This window comes from Megascapheus bottae, chromosome 14, assembly GCF_031878675.1.
Source record: "Megascapheus bottae isolate mThoBot1 chromosome 14, mThoBot2.hap1, whole genome shotgun sequence".
NCBI lineage: Eukaryota > Metazoa > Chordata > Mammalia > Rodentia > Geomyidae > Megascapheus > Megascapheus bottae.
In genome coordinates, this window is record NC_143522.1 from 39,727,079 (window position 1) to 39,747,493 (window position 20,415).

Consider the following 20,415-nt stretch of genomic DNA (forward strand, 5'->3'; position numbering starts at 1 on the left):
ACATATATATTAAATTAATTTTCCATAAATTGCAAACCCCTGATTGTTGGATAACTGAACTTTGCAATGTACATGCTCTTTTACTGAAAGTTTCTAGGATGAATTTATGGTAGTTCTTGTTATTTTAGGTATTCTTGCTCTGTTTCTTCATTCTACCAGAGAATATAACAACATAAGTCACCATTTAAGAAAAGGAACTAAGAGTCCTCCTAACAGAGATTTACAATAGAGCAAAACCTAGATATGTAAGGCCATGTAGTATGAGCTAAATGAAAGGACTTCCAGGATATAGAAACAAAAATCATATAATGAGTGATTGTTGTCCTTAATGTACTGATTTCTTTTGCTATCCCTTGGTTATCTCATATGCTTACAGTATTTTACCTTGCTGAATATATTGTTTATATGTTTATTTGGCTATTTGAAATAAGATAGGGAAGGGGGGAAAAAGATGAGGGGTGGAGGTGGGGGAGGGAATTGGGTACCAAGACATGAGAAAGGGTATCAATGTTTGTGAAGTAATGCATCTTTTATCTGGTGAATATAATATAACCCTTCTATTAATTACAATAAAAATATATATATAAAAAAAGAAAAGGAATTAAGGTTATTCCCACTGACCTACAGTTAATACGCTAAAGTACCCTTTTGACATTCAGTTTTTGGCATCATCATTCTGAAGTATTAATAGATTTTTAAACTGGGAGACTCATATTTTTTGTATTTCAATTTATTCATATCCAGTAAGCTTCCTTTGACGGTATGGTTTTAAAAATGTGATATCATTTTAAAAATGCAAAAATTTTAAAAAATTGATCTCTATTTGTGAGTTATATTGATCATTTATTTTATTTTATTTTCATAAAACAAAATTTGGTAAATGCATAAATCATATAATTTAGAGTGTCACAATATATATTTTAGAATACTTTAATTATTTCAAATTTAGATACTTTTATCAATAATTTAATTATTACTATAACTAAGTACAAAATTTAGTAAAAATGTAGTTCCTCTCCCCAGAAAACTAGCTTTTAACCCAGTGAAGATAATAAAGAGTCAGGCACTAGTCGTAGCTGTAGCTACTCAGCAGGGAGGAATGAAGTTTGAAGACAGCTGGGGCAGAAGAGTCCATGAGACTCTTATCTCCAATAAAGTACTCAGAGAAAGCCAGATGTGCTGTGGCTAAGTGGTAGAGCACTGGCCTTGAGAAAGAAGAAGCTTAATATAATAATTGCAGCACTTTTGACTACACAGTTTAAATTAACTATTATCTTATAAATTCTTTCTTTGCTTTCTTTCCTCCTCTCCTTCCTTCCCTTTCCTCCCTCCCTCCCCCTCTCTCTCTTCTCTCTCTCTCTCTCTCTCTCTCTCTCTCTCTCTCTCTCTCTCTCTCTCTCTCTCTCTGTCTCTCTCTCTCTCTGTCTCTCTCTGTCTCTCTCTGTCTCTCTGTCTCTCTCTGTCTCTCTGTCTCTCTCTGTCTCTCTCTCTCTGTCTCTCTCTCTCTGTCTCTCTCTCTCTCTCTCTCTCTCTCTCTCTCTCTCTCTCATCTCTATATTTTAGAAGAGATTTTAGGTACAAGGAAGAGGGAAAGGAGAAGCTAGGAACAAATATTATATGTTAACTTTTTTCAAAATACTAACATTACTCCAAGGTTCGATTAATTGATGTTTCTATTAAGTATAAAAACAACAAAAGAACTAATATGGCCATTTAGTTCAAATAAAAGATTACTGGTAATAAATCATGAGCTCAATTTAATATGCATCAGTGTTAACATATGAAAAATGAATTCTGAAAGTACTACCTTCTAAACAAAACAACACCACCAAATAAAACAAAAAACAAAAAACAACACTTTCCAAAGCTGGGCATTGGTGGCTCATGACTGTAATCCCAGCTAGTCAGGAGGCTGAGATCTGAGACTCCTAGTTCCAAGCTAGACCGGGCAGGAAAGTACATGAGATTTTTTTTTTTTTGGCCAGTCCTGGGCTTGAGCTCAGGGCCTGAGCACTGTCCTTGGACTTTCCCAAGGCTAGAGCTCTACCACTTGAGCCTCAGCACCACTTCCGGCTTTTTTTCTATGTATGTGGTACCAGGGAATCGAACCTGGGTCTTCATGCATGCTAGGCAAGCACTTTAACCACTAGGCCAAACTCCCGGCCCGAGACTTTTTTTCTACAAACAGAAGTAGTGCTGTGGCTCAATTGGTAGAACACATAACCAGAGAAATAGAAGCTCAGGCACAGTGGGCAGGCCTAGAATTCAAGCCCCAGGACTGGCAAAAACAAAAAGAAAAGCAAATACAAAACAACAAAAACAACAATCTATATGCTTATAGAGTATATTTTAAAGTGCGGAGGAAAAATTAAAACTTTATTACCACATTGAGTTTTTTGTTCAAAGTTTTCTCTAGAATAGAGAAACTGACAGTAGATCAATAAATTGAGAATATAACCCTTTCGTCTATTTCGTATTGTGATGTTAAAATATAAGAGAAATGAAGGCATATGTTGAATCTCAAGTGAATTCTGGAAGCTGAAATAATAGAATAAATGGAAGTCATTACCTTTGGTGGAAAGCTAACAGTTGAAATAAAAGGAAGTAAAATGTTGGAATCTTAGAACAATGTGTTGTATTACAAAATGAGATTCTAGGGAAGTGTTTAGAGTACAAATGCCCTTTTTTGGTCATAACAGAATTAGTACCCTAATAGAAAAAAGTCCAGAGAACTAGATAGCTCCTTCCACTATGAGTTTATGGTTAAAGACATTAGAGAGGCCTCAACCTTGATCTTGACATTTGTGAAACTTATAGCACACTCCTTTATAGTAGTTTTGTTATAGCTGTTGAATGCATTAAGACATAAGGTATATTAGGAACAATCTTCAAATAAGAAAGTGGATTGTAGGTTAAAATGTACTACAAATTACATGTCAAAATTGCAGTCATAATGGTAATAATAGTGATTTTCATTATGTGCTATATGGCATTTTATATGTTATTTTCAAAATTATTTTAATCTTTAAATGCTAAGTGAAAATTGGAAGTATTTCCTTCCATTGGAAATAAATTAAAGCCTAGAAAAATATGTTGACAGAAAGGAAGAAAGGAAGAAAGGAAGAAAGAAAAGAAAGAAAGAAAGAAAGAAAGAAAGAAAGAAAGAAAGAAGGAAAGAAAGAAAGAAGGAAAGAAAGCAAGCAAGCTGCGGCTCAAGTGGTGGAGTGCTAGCCTTGAGTGTAAAAGCTAAGCAAGCTGTGGCTCAAGTGGTGGAGTGCTAGCCTTGATTGTAAAAGCTAAGCAAGCTGTGGCTCAGTGGTGGAGTGCTAGCCTTGAGTGTAAAAGCTAACTAAGCAAGCTGTGGCTCAGTGGTGGAGTGCTAGCCTTGAGTGTAAAAGCTAAGGGACAGTACCCAGAGCCTGAGCTCAAGTGCTGTGACCACTACTGCTACCAGCCAACAAAACAATTCAAGGCAGAAAAATACTCAAGACTCATCTCTAGTTAACCAGCAAAAAGCTGGAAGTGGTGGTATAGTAGCATTCAAGTGACAGAGTACTAGCTGTGAGTGAAAAAAAGCCAAACAATGCGAAGTCCAAGCAAAAGTACAACCTTTGAGTTAAAGCTCCAGTAGCAGCACACATGCATACACACTCACACACACTCACACACACACACACACACACACTCATACACACACTCACACACACACTCACACACACATACACACACATACACATGCATAAACACACATACACACACACACGCATACACACACATACACACACACTCACACACACACATACACACACTCACACGCATACACACTCACACACACATACACACACATACACACACTCACACACACATACACACTCACACATACTCACACACACACACTCACACAAACACACACTCACACATAAGCGGTAGACTACTTAAGCTGTAATCTATGTGCCTTTAATATCATTAGTTTTACAATATGCCTCTGATTTAAAACAGATTTACAAAATACTCCTGGCTTCTCTATTGCCTAATAAACTAAAATGGCATTGTGATAGGAGATGTTTTATACTGATATGGCTGAATGAAATGTCTTTGGATTTAACAGGTTCAGAAGATTCCTGAAATGAACTGTAAATTATTTCTTAAGTAATAACAGATTATTTTTTGAATTGTGTAGTAATAAAGGATCTAGCTTATTTAAAATATATATATATACTTGACACTAGCCCTATATATTGTGAGAAGTGTTTTTTGTAAGACTGAGACTCTACAGTTCAAGGACAATCTTCCAAATGAAAGCATCTTTCAAAGTTTACCCTGGAGTGTACATAGACTTGATGTAATCCTGCTATGGTATCTTTTCAAAATAACTTTGAACTTAACATTCATGCTTCTGATGTAATCTTTGAACATCCACAAAGGTAATTTAACTAATGAGAACAAAACCAAGACTGCTAGAGTCAAGTCAAATCACTTTGGTGAAAGAAGTGAATACAAAAAAATCATATTAAGTGAAGTAAGCCAGACGCAAAGGAACTTAGGCTCAATGGTTTCCCTCATTTGTCATAATCAGTAGAAACCTTGGGCTCTACTAGCAGAGATCTGCAATAGAGCAAAATCTTGATACACAAGGCCATATAATGTGAAGCTAATTGAAAGGACCTCCAGGATATTGAAACAAAAGCCATATAACGAATGATTATTGTCCTTAATGTACTATGTTGTCTCTCATCTCCTTTGCTGTCCATTGGTTATCTCACATTGTTACAGTATCTCACTTTGTTATCTGATATATTGAATTTATTTGTATTTGGTTATTTGAAATTTGATAGGGAAGGGGGGAAAACCAAGACGGGTGGGGGGTGTGGGGGGCAGGGTAATGGGTACCAAGACATGTGAAAGGGTATCAATGTACGTGAATTAATGCACCTTCTATCTGGCAAATATCATGTAACCCTTTTAGTAATTACAATAAAAAAAAGAAAAAAAATTAAATAACCACATTTTTATTTTTTGCCAGTCCTGGGCTTGAACTCAGGGCCTGAGCACTATCCTTGGACTTTCTCAAGGCTAGAGCTCTACCACTTGAGCCTCAGCACCACTTCTGGCTTTTTTCTATGTATGTGGTACCAAGGAATCGAACCCAGGTCTTCATGCATGCTGGGTAAGCACTTTAACCACTAGGCCAAACTCCCGGCCCAAATAACCACAATTTTATGTAGAAACTATCCATGTGTGTGTGAGTGTGTGTATTTGTGTGTGTATATTTGTGTATGTCTACTGCTTTAACTATCCAGGAAATAAAGAAGAAGTTTGAGGAAAGTGATGTATAAAATAAAAATTAATGAAATAAATGATTTCATGAAATATATTAGTAATTTAAATGTTTAAAACAAAGCATCTGATGTCCATGCCAAAAGTGAAGATTTCCTGTGAGTTTTGAAACTTCCCTGTACAGACTAGCTATGAGATAATTAGAACAGAATGGACCTTCAGAGTAAAAAAGAAGTGATCTAAAGAGGATGCTTAGTCATGACATAAATGTTACAGAAAGTAGCCAGAGAAGTAACATTGAATTATCATGTTTATCTGACTGAGAAGAGATGGGCTGAATTATGATGGGAAGTAAGAAACCCACCTCAATGATTAAAGCTATTCAAACTATTCTATTCCTCAAATCACAAAATTAAAACGTGTTTTGCCATTTCTAAGTTATTTTAGGTAGTCCTTCACATTATTCTAGGAGAATTATTGTTTTTGCTTGGGTTTTCAGTACTTGGATTATCTTTTCTTTCCATATATTTTTCTTGTAATTAATAGAAGGGTTACATTATATTCACCAGATAGAAGGTGCATTACTTCACATACATTGATACCCTTTCTCATGTCTTCATCCCCATTTCCCTCCCCCCACCCCCGTCCCTCATCTTGTTTTCCTCCCTTCCCTATCCAATTTCAAATAACCAAATATGCATATATACAATATATCAGATACAAGGTGAAATACTGTAACAATATGAGATAACCAAGGGACAGCAAAAGAGATGAGAAATAACATAGTACATTAAGGACATCCATCACTAATTATATAGCTTTTGTTTCTATATACTGAAGTTCCTTTCATTTAGTATCATTCCATATGGCTTTATGAAGCTAGGTTTTGTTCTATGGTAATTCTCTACTAGGAGAGTCCAAGGTTTCTACTGATTATGACAAATGAGGGAAGCCATTGACCCTATGTTCCTTTGAGTCTGGCTTACTTTACTTAATAAGATTTTTTTTAAATCTTTTCATTTCCTTACAAATGGGGCGATGTTGTTCTTTCTGAAAGCAGCATAGAATTTCGTTGTGTATATACCACATCTTGTTGATCCACTCATCAACTGAGGGGCATCTGGGTTGGTTCCATATCTTTGCTGTGGTAAATAGTGCTGTAATGTACATCATTGTGCTACAGAGTGGGAGAAGATCTTCATTAACCATACAAAGGACAAAGGCCTCATGTCTAAAATATATCAACAGCTCAAAAAATTGAATCACTCCAAAACTAATCTCCAAAGAAACTGCCATCCCGTTAAAAGATGGGCCAAAGACTTAAGAGTCTTCTCTGAAGAAGAAATAAGAATGGCCTATAGACACATGAAGAAATCCTCAACATCTCTGGCCATAAAAGTAATGCGAATCAAAACAAATCTAAGATTCCACTTCACTCACTCCAGTTAGAAAGGCCAGGATCAAGAAAACTAATAACAACAGATGCTGGAGGGGATGTGGCCAGGAGGGATCATTACTACACTGTTGGTGGGAGTGCAAACTTGTTCAACCACTATGGAAAGCAGTATGGCAGTTCCTTAAAAGACTAAACGAAGGGGCCGGGAGTTTGGCCTAGCGGTTAAAGTGCTTGCCTAGCATGCACGAAGACACAGGTTCGATTCCTTGGTACCACATACATAGAAAAAAGCCGGAAGTGGTGCTGAGGCTCAAGTGGTAGAGCTCTAGCCTTGAGAAAGTCCAAGGACAGTGCTCAGGCCCTGAGCTCAAGCCCAGGACTGGCCAAAAACAACAACAACAACAACAACAACAACAACAAAAGACTAAACATAGAGCTCCCCTATGACCCAGTAATTCCACTACTTGGCATTTACCCAACCGTCCAGAAACAAGGACATGCTAAATCCACTAGTACTTGGATTTTCATATTAGCTTTAGATTAATCTCCTGTGACTGACATTTTCAGAACTTTTTTTTTGTCATGGTATTGGGACATAAAACTCAGGGTACATTGCCACTTACCTTTTTTGCTCAAGCCTGGTGGTCGTCCACCCAAACATGCCTCCACTTTTGACTTTCTTGCTGGTTATTTGCAGATAAAAAAGCACATGGCCCTTTCTGCTTTGGCTGGCTTGGAAGCATGATCCTAAGATCTCAGCCTCCTGAGTTGCTAGAATTATAATAGTGAGCTACTGGCATCTTGTGAAGAATAATTGTCTTTAAAAATCCCCAAAGTATTTATACTTTAGACTCTAGAAAATCATTCTATTATTTTTGTAAAGTGACAATACTTGCTGCATTCTTTCCTCTGCCATTAATTCATTTATATTTTTTCTGAAATTATACTTTTATGGATTTTTATTTCAATTGAAAGTAACAGATATACATTTTTTGTTAGGATTCTTAGTTTTATAAAACAGAAAGTCCTAATCTGTGGCCTTTCTGACTTAATACCAGCATTTAGTACCAGCATCTAATATTTGCTCTGCTTGCTTGTTCAATTGGCACTCTATCCCTTGAGTCAAAACTCCAGTACAATTTTTTGTTGATTATTTTGGAGATGCAATCTCCTGGATATTTCTGCACAGGTTTGAACACTGAACTTCTATATTTTAGTCACACTCATCGCTGCAATTGCAGAGATATGCCTCCAGCATCAGATTATGCTCTTTTTCTTCAAATTTGATCTTCCTTTGGAGACAGAGGTAGGGTTTGGGGTTTCTCAACAGGTATGATTGATTTCTTTCTTGAATTTTCTTAGTCTGGATAATAGACTTTGAAAGGGAGCAGTAACCTCATTTGGAGCTAAACAGAAGGCTTACCATTGTCAGTGGTGATTTTAGTATAGTTTTCTACATCAAGAAAAATATTTTGTTATCTGTCACCTACAAATGTGTTTTTGCATGGTGGCCCCTTATCAGCCAGGTGACATTCATCTCAGTATTAACTTCTCCAGGTAAGCCTTGAGAAAATGTAGTTCACAGTGCTCTTTGTGTGGGTATATGTGTATGAGTTGGGCTTGGGGTTGTTGTCTATCTTCCACTGGGAGTCTGGGCTCTGCCCATGAGCTTTTCAGCTCAAGGTTAGTGCTCTAACACTTTGAACCACAGCTTTCAGGTGGTTAATTGGAGATGAGTCTCTTGGTGTTTCATGGCTTTTAACTATGATCTCTGCCTCTCATGCTGGGATTATAGGTGTGAGTCATTGGTGCCCAGCTATATATTCATGTTAACAAAACATTTAGGGATGGGAGTTTGGCCTAGTGGTAGAGTGCTTGCCTACCATGCACGAAGACCTGGGTTTGATTCCTCGGTACCACATACATAGAAAAAAGCCAGAGGTGGTGCTGTGGCTCAAATGGTAGAGCCCTAGCCTTGAGAAAATCCAGGGATAGTGCTCAGGCCCTGAGCTCATGCCCAGGACTGGCAAAAAAAAAAATACATATTACTGTTCCGTGAGTTGATGGATCACGCCTGTAATCCTAGCTCCTCACATACTGAAATCTGAGTGTCTAGATTGGAAGACAGCTTGGGTAGAAAAGTCTGTGAGATTCTTACATCTATTTAGCCAACAGAAACCTGGAAGTCAACTAGAGCTCATGTGACAGAACAAACAAGTCAAGAAAAAGCAGGAAGCCTTTATTTCAAGCCCCAGCACTGGCACACAAACAAAAAACCTTTAGATGAAACTCTCTAAGAAACAAAATCAGGTATTACAGTCCATCAAATTACATTCTAATCTTATAATGTATGTAAAATCACATTTTCAAAATATGATGGAATAACTTGCTTTTACTAAGCATTTCTGACTTTCTTCATTTAATTAATGAAATTTAATTTAATGAAAATCCAATGGTAATTTTACTTAATACTATACTTCTTTTATTATTTTTGCCATTGTTTTACTTCTTTTGGTATCCTTATTTACTATTAATTTTAAGGGATATGAATCAAATAATATACGAATTTTTATTTTATTTTTTCTAATATTGCATCAAATAAAATAAGCTAGAATGTTAATTTTAAATTTTAATTTTTTATATATTAGTTTGCACTGAGGCTTGAACTCAAGGCCCAAGTGCTGTCCCTTATTATTTTTAATCAAGGCTAGCACTCTTCCAAAGGAACCACATCTCTGCTTCCAGCCTTTCTTGATGGTTAATTAGATATCAGAATCTGGCAGTTTCCTTTCCCATGTGGCTTTGAATCATGATCCCCATAGGACTATAGGTATGCTTCATAATGGCCTGACTTAAAAAATAAAAGGAAACAACAAAAACATCAACAAAAATTTCATAGTTTCAAACCCATGTGAATAGAACTAATGGTTGACAATAACATCATTAAAATTTGACATTGTAAATGTCAGTTTCATTTATCATTTCTTCAACTTATTTCAATTTTAAAGCATTTTTTTCCTTTTTTTTTTTCTGCCAGCCCTGGGGACTGAACTCAGGGCCAGGGCCAGAGCATTGTCCTTGGGCTTTCCCAAGGCTTGAGCTCTACCACTTCAGCCACAGCACCACTTCCGTTTTTTTCTATGTATGTAAGAATAGGGAGTCGAACTCGTGACTTCATGCATGCTAGGCAAGCACTCTACCAATAGGCCAAATTCCCTGCCCTCAGTTTTAAAGCATTTTTATACTCCAGATTCAAAATCACATTTGCTATTTCCTAATTTGGTCTACAGTATACATCCTAATTTGAAGTGAGAAACTTAGAATATTTTCAAAATAAACCTCTCTTCTAAGAATGAGAACTGTATATATGTATACATGCATACACATATACATGTAGGTATACACATGTATATACATGTGTACATGTATACATGTGTATACATATACATATACATATACATGTGTATACATATACATATACATGTGTATATGTATATGCATGTGTATATGCATATGTGTATATGCATATGTGTATATAATTATATATGCTTATTATTGCATATATTTGTTATTATAATCTATGTGTACCCAAAAAATCTAGTTAACAGCCACAAGGTAAAATATACTATTCTGGGAATAAAAAGTACGTAAAGATATAAAACATATCCTCTTATCTAGAATGCTAGAACTATCAAGGATGGCAAGAAGTACATATGTATGTATGTACATGTGCATATACATATGCATGCATGGCATGACATTTTATAACATATCAATGGTCATTTTATGTTTCATTATATTCAACTGAGCCAAAATATATCATTTTCATGTTTGAAAAATCACTTTAAATGTTATACTACCTACCATTTAAAGCAAGGATATTTTCAAGGATCTTCCATTACTAGGTTTGTTGGCATGAGCCTTAGGGTGACCAAGTAAATGAAGTGTGCCTGTAGGAGGACATTCGTGGAACATGAGCCTCACGAGTATTCTAGTTGTTGTCAGTTATTTGAATTCAGACACATATGTAACCAGATTCTTCAGAAGGGGTGGATATATATTTCTCAAAAGATAGGGCACTGGGACCAAGACATGAGAAAGGGTATCAATGTTTGTGAAGAAATGCACAGATCTGGTGAATATAATGTAACCCTTCTATTAATTACAATAAAAATAAATGAAAAAAAAAGAGGGCAACACTGTCACCTGAACTGGAAAGTTGTCTGGTCTCTAGTAGTCAGTGCTGGGGGACCTGACTCTAAGAGGCAGTCTGATAGCTTGTCCTTCTTCCCCCGAGAACCGAGAAGTTGCTTTACAATGTAAACGTCGCACCTTCTCACCTACATTTAAAGAACCTTACCTGGTTTTCTATTGGTGTCCTGTATCAATTATATCAATTACAAAATAGACAGCCAGTATTTCTTATAATCTATTGTTATAGATTGAATTCTAAAGCTCTTTGCTGATTATAATATCATGACCAGCAACACCCCTCCATTTTTCTTAGCTCTTGAATGGACCTTAGGTACTTTTAAGAGCAAATAAAAGGGCCACTATGTCTACGATATTTTCTGTCAGAAGTACAATATGATTTAAATAAAGCACAGACAGGTTAGTAATTATGGTATTCTCCCCAAATTAAGCACTTATCTGGTGGTATAAGTTAGGCTTGAAATTCTGTATGGGAGATCTGCTTGAATTATCTCTCTTTTACTAGGTAATTGTATTATCTACTGTTACCACTTCACACACCCAAACATCACATTTCAATGATTAGGCCTCCACAACTGCAGAACAAAGATCCCTTAAAATAGGTAGATAAGTTGCACAAAGAGAACTAGAGACTTGAATGCTCTGGTAATGAAAGCGTCTTATAACAATTACTTCCAGTTGCCACATGGCTCCATTGCACACAGATATTTCTTAAGCATTAGGTTTGTTAATTCTGTGGCATTCACCAGCCATGTTCTATGATGATCATTACCAGAATACATGTAAACATAATTCTTTTCCAATAACTAAATAATAACCATTTAAAATGGATGGCAGTGGGATTGAGGAACTATTTTATTTCAATCCACTTTCAAAATTTGCCTCATTTGACCCAGTGGCAAATGCAAGCATTTCTTTCTCAATTTCCAGTCTGAAACACGTTTTAGAGAAAGGAACTCACTTACACTGAACGATGAGCTGCACCAAGGCTTCTCTTGGTTTCACGTTGAATCCATTGAACTGACTGGTCTGACACTTGTACGTTCCTGACATCTCCCTAGACACATTCACAATCCTCAGGGTTCCATCATAACTCTCCATTTGCATGGACCCATCAGGCATCGCCACCTCTTTATCCGCTCTAGACCAAAGGATGATTGGTTTAGGTTTTCCAGTTACTTGACATTGCAGTTCTATTGTATCTCCTTCTCTGGTGACCAAAGGTGATTTTTCCTGCGGAACAGTCAGATTGGGTGGAACTTGAAATGGGAAAAAGAAAATTTTTCAAGGTTAGTATAAACTGGTAAGGCATATGCAGACACAGAATATCATAAGGAAACAATTTCTGGGCGTTGAAGAAATGTGACAAAATATAGAGACCATGGGAATTAACTGGGCATACCTTCACTTCGTGTAATTCTAAATTATCTTCATCAAGCATTCTCCAAGAATGCAAACATTTTTGCTGTTATCAAGACATTACATTGGCAAGGGAATGGTCAATATAGGAAAACACTACTCAATATGTTGCAATTATTGACCATGTATTGGTCCTTTCAAATCTAGCTGTCATAGAAAAATTATGTGGTTAGCTGAGGGTAAGATTTTAACTGGGCAGATTTGGCAGAACTGTGCTCGGAAGCAGTAGGGAAGGGAAGAATGAAAACTGGGAAAGAACACAAAAGAAGTCTTTGGTTTAATAAAAAATCCCTTGTCAAATTGCCCATTTTCTCTCTACTGGAGTGCAATGGAAGAATGGATTTTTATTCATAACTGTCACACAAAACATGGGGAAGTTAATCTCCTTCTCCTGGTTTGGATTTTATGGGGTTTTGACACTTGCATTTCATATAGCTTCACTTGAAAATATGTTTGAAGTCTTACAATCATTTCCCACAATGTTGCCACTGTTTCTACAAAATTAATTGTAAATACATTTTCAAAATAGATTTCAGCAAAGATAAGATTGGGAATTATTCTCCAGTAGATCTTATCTTTGCTTGTGCTCAGCATATTTAGGTGAAAATGAAATTGATTTTCCTGAAACTTACCTAATATATTATAATATATATACATATATACCCACACACCCATGTTAAGATTTAATGAATTAAGATAAAGAAAGTGCTGCACAATGATTTTTCTTACAAACATTACCATCTATTCCACCAGAAAAAAATCATTTTTATAGTCTTATCTAAATTCATAATATTTTCTAGAATGTAAGATCTACTAGAAAAGCACAAGGTAAACAAAATAAGTAATCATAAACATGAGTAATTCTGTCCTGATTGTCACAAGCTCCTTCTAAAGGTAGCTTAACATATAGATTAAAATAATTAAGTCTTCTCCCATACATCATAACTCTGCTCTGGTTCTCATATACTAACATGAGCAGTTAGCTTAAAATTGTTTATTTTTAAAACTACTGTTGAAATGGGGTTTTACTTATCACAAATAGTATCAACTAAACTCAAGACTAAAATTATAACAGAATTATTTTGTCTTTTAAATAACTTCACATTTCCTTTCTCATTTAGTTCCTTCATATAATTCAAGTTACTGAGCTACTTGCATAATACAAATAGCATCTTAGAATTTAGAAGAAAGAGAATACTAACTGCCATTGTAGAACAGGTTCATATACCTTGTTAAAAACGGATACTTTAGCCAAATGATTTGTTTGTTTCTATAAACCATGAAGTGATGGTACAGTGCTAAAGCGCTCCATGAAATAACTGCAGTAGAGCTGCACTATTTATTCACCTTCATGGAAAGTAAAGTAGAATAACAGAAAAAATATAAACAGTTAACATTTGTGGAAGCCTTACTATGTTTCGGGCATAGAAAATTTGTGTTTTCATTTCAGTTCCTTGACAAGCCTAAGAATCAACATTTAATGCTAAAATTTAACAAATGAGACAACCACTATTTGGCTTTGAACAGGATATAGAGGATACTTGTCAATGTAGAGACCTGAGTCTGGAAGTAGCTCTCACCACTGCGAATAAGCATGGGTCTCCTTTCCTTTCATTCCTGCTCAGAATCTAGTGGCAAAACTACCCCATGGATTTACATACCCTCATGGGGGTATGTAAGGGTCAATACAGAAATGTGGAGGACTTGCTGATACATATTTTCCAAATGTTCTGTCTCCCCTCATAACATAAAAACCTATCTATGCTAGAATATTTTCTATACATGTGAAAATTGCACACAAGATAGACGAAATAAATGATGAAATGAAAGAATGATTCAACAGAGTATTATTTCTTGAAATGTGTAATCCATATCAGTTCTGGAAATGTCACGAGTAACTACTTTGAATCCTCATTTCAGTTTTGAAGTTAAGAATTTAAATGTTGGTTTTGTAGCCCATCATTAACTTATAAGAATAAATAGCAAGCATTTAATGAGACAAGGAATATCAAATGAAAATATTTATTTTCTAACTTACTAGGATTAATATTTAAGAATCTTATAATGTGAGGTCATTCTAATAAAAACAGACCAAGAGAATCGGTATCTTTTAAAGAAATACTATATATATATATATATATATATGGCCTAATTTTCCCTTACATATTTTATTTATATATTTAGACAACCTTTTTTATTCCACCTAACTAATTAGGATATAGAAATTTAAACCTCAATTTTAATCTTGAGCTAATTATATTGTTTTTATAGAGTAGCCCAGAATTTACTAATTAGCAAAAATTCAGTAAAGTACAGTTCAGTGTCTTTTTTCTATAATACTTTCAAACTTGCAGGCAGGTTAAGCCTTTCTCAACTCTCTTCTCAAAATTTCTACAAATTTTTCTTTCCATACTAATTTTTTTCTATCTGACTCTACTCTTAGCTCTGTTAATTATTTCTATAAAGGTTTCTACCATGAGATCACTTTCACTTGTTCTCATGGAGTTTTCTGTTTTATAAATTGATAGTATATTTTCTAACTTTATCCCAGGGGTGTTCCGATCTGGGAACACAATGCTTTATAATCTCCAAATTTTTCAAACCGTACTACCTAAGAACCACTATTTCTCACTTTAGGTATCAACATGTCCCATTTGCTAAATAAATCCCAGTTTTCTTGGTTTGATGAATGCTTCCTGTGCACCACTTCCCAAACTCACCAAATCCTGATGTTTCTTTACCAACTATGTGTCATACCATTTGTTCCTGTCAAGAAACCTCAGTGAAAGTTCTCATCTAAACCTTGTCTAATTTGAAAAATGAAAATGGCTTAATATCTATTTTAAATAAATCATAGAAATCACACAATAGGATACCACTGAAACTTTAAAGTTTGATGTAAAAGATCTATATTGATAAAGATATTGATTTTCAATGAAAAGAGGATGTTAATAGTATAAATAGCTGTGACTACTATTACTGAATACAACATGTTACTATCTGCATGCATCCTAGTACCCAGTTCTTTATATTAGTAGACTGTTTCTGTTTCTCCATTCTCTATTTCTGTTTCTCTCTTGCTTTCCACACACATAAAATAAATAAAAGAAGAAACTAGATACTTGTTTCACTGCATAATATCATATTCTAAATGTCAAAAATGATAAAATCTATTTTTAAGAAGACTTATCAATGAATACCAACAGAAAGCTTCTTGAGTGGGAGAATATCTTTATATTTGTATACTGTTCACACTCAGCGTACTGTCATGTATAATAGAAACAGTAAAGAATTTTACAAACCAAGATAGTGAAGTAATTGCCACTTATTGACACTTAGAAAAAATAGACATGCATGGGGAGAAAATCTAGTTGGAAAAGTTAATTTGGAAAAATTTCCACCAAAAAAGTCTGTGACTTTCTATACATGCAATATATTTATAAATTTTATTTTCTTTACATATTTTTCCTTCAATTCTAAAATACACCTTAACCTGTGTATTGAAAGTCAAACAGTATTACTCTGTAGGAATTTAGCCTCTGCTAAGCCGATTTGGGTTTTCACTCTCCTGAACTACATGTATTGTATCTACACTTAACTTCTACTTGTGCTCTGGCTTTGTATTTTACTCCTGAGAAAACAGCCCTTGAAAGAACAGAGACTCTTACTCTGTTGCTAAGGCCTGGTGCCTGCCTCAATGCCTTGCACACTGCCTAGGAAATAGTGAAATAACCTAGTAAATAAAGAGAGATGGAAAGTAGGAAAGGAAGAAAAAGGAAAAGGAAAGAATATAGAAATAAACATGACACATTCAAATTTTGCACTGAGTTACAACTCCATATGCAGCTTTTCCCGTGTTTAACTTGAGGTAAGAGTCTGCCTGGGATGGCTTCAAACTGTGATTCTCAAATCTTAGCTTCCAGGGTAGCTAGGATTACAAGCATGAGCACATTCTTAATGAGCACTAAAATCAGTCAGATGATGGTTTAAGGTAAATTAAAGAATATCTTTCCACTTAAAAGTAACTGCAAATGAAGTCCTAAAAATAATAGGTAAGATAATAACTTTGCCTCATTTTCAGTAAAATTGCAAATCAATGAAAAGAATATAATAGGATATACTTGGAAGATATTCATGCTGAAAGATATTTACCTATGCTAAGATTTCCCAGCTGCTAGTGGACCATGTGTGTTAGTACACCTCAGTTGAGGTAAAGTGAAATATTGCTGCTAATTCATAACTAAAGAAATAAAGGTTGCTCCTACAAGCTCACTAGAAACAGCTTGCGAAATTTCTTTAATGGCAAGGAGATTCTAAGGCTCATTACATGATCTACAGTACTTAGAGTCCATTGTTTTGAAATGTCACAATTTTCTTGAGCTAGAAGTTAATAAAACATATTTTGTTGTTTTGTTTCCTTTTGCATTATCTTTCCTGTTGTAAATGCATTATTGAAACCTAATCTGTGAATTTTCCTTTTGCCTTCTTTACCAAAAAATGTACCTTTACTGAATTTCTCTTCCAGTATAGAGACAATCTCTATACTGACAGGTGCTCCTCATTTTTCAGGAGCAAAAGCTCTCATTCCCATGCTTGTTTTGCCTTTCACCTTCAGTAAGCCATAGTGGTCATAGGCAAGCTCTATACTCAACACAGGCAAGATTTAGGATCTGCTTAACAGACACTGACTGCAAGGCTTCTTGATTCATTCTCAAATTCTCACTTTTCTTTCTCCCATCCAGGAATGAGTTTGACCTCATGAGACCCACACAGTGGGTCCATTCCTTAAGACTCAGTTCAAGTTTAGTGTTCTATTTATTCTTTCCTGGCCTCTGGGGCCTTTGTTTGTGTTTCCTATCTCTAAATGCTAATATGACTATTTACTCTCTCTATACTGACAAACTGTACTTATTCTCATCTGTCACTCAAACAGGCTGGGTTAAGCACCACGGTCCTCTATTTCTTCAGTAGTTTATATGCCATGTGACATTTCAAATTAGTTTTAAAGTATTTAATAGACTACAGATTGATTGATAGGTAAATGACCAATGTTACTAAACAACAAGGTAAGCATACAATTCCTGAATAATTATTTTGAGATTATCTTATGCTTAATGTAAAATATATAAATTTCATAATCATTTTTCAAATGTGAATTTTTAATTTAGAAAAATACATTAGCCTAATGCTAGAGCGCTTGCCTAGCATGCACAAAGACCCTGGTCCGATTCCTCGGTACCACATACTTAGCAAAAAGCCAGAAATGGTGCTGTGGCTCAAGTGGTAGAGCTTTAGCCTTGAGAAAGCCCAAAGACAGTACCCAGGTCCTGGATTCAAGGCCCAGGACTGGCAAAAAATGCATCAAACAGTAGTTTGATGTTACAACTGTGATTCTATTTCGCTTTGTTCATATGATAGGTAGAAATAACATGCCCTAATATGAAAGCATTTGGTAGCATTGAATCATATGTCCACTTGGTGATTTTTTACATTCATTAGCCAAGAAAAATTATCCAGTTGTACAATAGAACACGCATGCACCAACTTGTAAGACCTCTCCCACTTATAGTCCTGTGGGTAAGTCACATAGGAAATAAACACTTATATTTATAAATGCCTTCACACCAGATGGCATGCTTACTGTTTCTGTCTATGATAAGAATTAGCATAAATACATCTCCAAGTATACTCTGTAAATAAAAACTGCCTTTTTAAAAATTTGCACTGACATACTCTTTAAAGTGTGTTACCTCACCCATAACCAATTACAGGACACTAATAAAACACAATTGACATTGTTTTACAAATCTAGAAGCCAAGCAGGAACATACCCCTGTTGAACAAAACGTGAGGTGCGACTACTAGCCCGGGATCTGCACCTGGAAATTCTAAGGAAAGGAAAATGCACATTCATATACTGTCATATACTCAATTCTTATTTTTAAGAGTTGGAAAATCTTATTTGAAGGATATTGTCAGGTATATGAAGCATATAGGGAGAAATAGGATCCTGGAGGTAGCCACACAGAAGGTTTGGCATTAGAGGATGGAGGACATGCAGTGCTAGTCAATCAGCAAAACAGATTTGGCAGGTAACCATTCTGGCTGTTCCAACTTCTCTCTCCCAGCAGGTGTTGCTATGGCACAAGAATACTCTCAGAGGGATGCAATAGAACACCAAATATAAAATGGAAGAATAGAGCAAAAAATCATTCTTTCTATAACATTCACAGTTTCTCTGTTTCCCATGCTATATCACCAGTTGCAAATGAACATGGGATCTCTTATTAGAATGTCAAGGAAAATAAATAAGACTCCAGCTCAGATCACTAAAGTACCTTTTGGGTAAGTTTTCAAGTATCCAGTGGTTATTATCTTCCTATAGTCTGGTCATCTAACTGGAGCATATCACAAAATATTTTCTAGAATAATTAAAGTAAAGGAATGACTTAAAGGAATTTTCTTCTGCTCTCTTTGGAAGAAGACATGAAGGTATAAAGATAAATATATATATGTATATATATGTATGTATATATACATATATATATATCTTTTCCTAATTTCCCTTTCTTGAATATGTTCCTTGTACATTGGAATTCATTGAAGGAGTGATTGTTATTGATTAGGAATGTAAAGTCTCATAAGTAAACCTTTTTCTTGAGAAGCTCAGTAAACAAATAGGAGCAAAAAACTGAACTAGCAGGGAAAGACTGAAATACAGAATTTTCTTCTATAATATATAAAAGGATAATATAACAATCAAAATAACACAGATATTTAAGATAAATTCATCATTAAGCTAACAATATCAGGACCTTGAGTGTGGCCTAGTGGTAGAGTGATTGCTTAGCATGCTTGAAACAGTGGGTTCAATTCCTCAGTACCACATACACACACAAAAGCCAGAAGTGGTGCTGTGGCTCAAGTGGTAGAGTGTTACCCTGAGAAAGCCCAAAGGACAGTGCTCAGGCCTTGATTTCAAGCCCCAGGACTGGCCCCCAAAAAGCATAACTATCATCATATGAAGATATAAGCAATGCAGAAATATAGAGATTCAGAAACTAGAGATCCATTCTTCAACTTGATTTTCTTACCTATGTTTCTTTCATGATTGGCTTTATTTATTTCTTAAAAGCACTATATAGTAAATCTGGAAACCTACAAGTATTTGGATTTAATCAATAAATTTTAAGTTAAACTTTCAAGTTAAGGATATTACATTCCATATAAATTACAAACAATAGGAAACAAGATGTTTTCCAGATAAACTGCTAACTTGGTATTCAACATTTCTATGGTTCTTCCAGGACATAATATACATACTTGCATCCTTGCTACGTGTTCATATAAATGAGACAGATGTTTCCATATACCTTCATATGTGTGTATACATGCATCATGAGTTAATTTATAGCCAAGCTCTTAGAGGTAACAAATGCTGGACTGTCTACCCTCTGCTTCCTACAATAACCATTTTTCATAATGGTAATCAAAGATGTATATCTTTAAAATATTTCAATAAGCAGACATGCTGAAAGCTGAGGATAAGAGACTTAAATACAGCTAGTAACAGTGTTTGAGACTCCTTAGTGGGAGTATGTTCTCAAAATTATTTCTAAAAGTTTTTCAAAAATGATAGAGAATGTGAAAGAATAACAAATGTACAAGGTTAACCTTTGACTTATACTTTCACTCATATATTGCATGTGTAATCTTGCCAAGGGAAGTGATAATTCTCAGTTTACTTATCTGGAATTTAAGCTATTGATATAAAGATTTAATTATGAAATTGTATAATGCATAAGCAATGTATACTATATCTAATTGAATATTAGTTGCATATTCTTACCATTGCTGTCCTTACTGCAATTGTTGCTCTAAGTTACTATTCTGCATATTCTTCTATCCAGGGGGAATAGATTAGATTTTATTCTAACCTATATTCTGTAAACTATAAACACAGATTATGGTTATGATGGGATATAGAAATAAATCTCACATTATTGTCACGTGCACAGAATACATATCTATGTGCATATGGGAATATAACATGATGGAAAGGATAAGAATTTGCAAGGGAGGGTAGAATGTTTTCCATTGGCAATAATAAT

At 35.1% G+C, this 20,415-nt stretch overlaps 1 protein-coding gene across 2 annotated transcripts in view; it reads right to left on the reverse strand.

The window, feature by feature from the left end:
* Window positions 1–20,415, reverse strand: part of Mdga2 (MAM domain containing glycosylphosphatidylinositol anchor 2) — a 666,956-nt gene that overhangs the window by 117,751 nt on the left and 528,790 nt on the right. For both annotated transcript variants that reach the window (XM_090345038.1, XM_090345037.1), the window contains exon 8: window positions 11,851–12,144. In XM_090345038.1, the coding sequence (XP_090201164.1) occupies window positions 11,851–12,144 (294 nt within the window). The remainder of the gene's footprint in view (window positions 1–11,850; window positions 12,145–20,415) is intronic.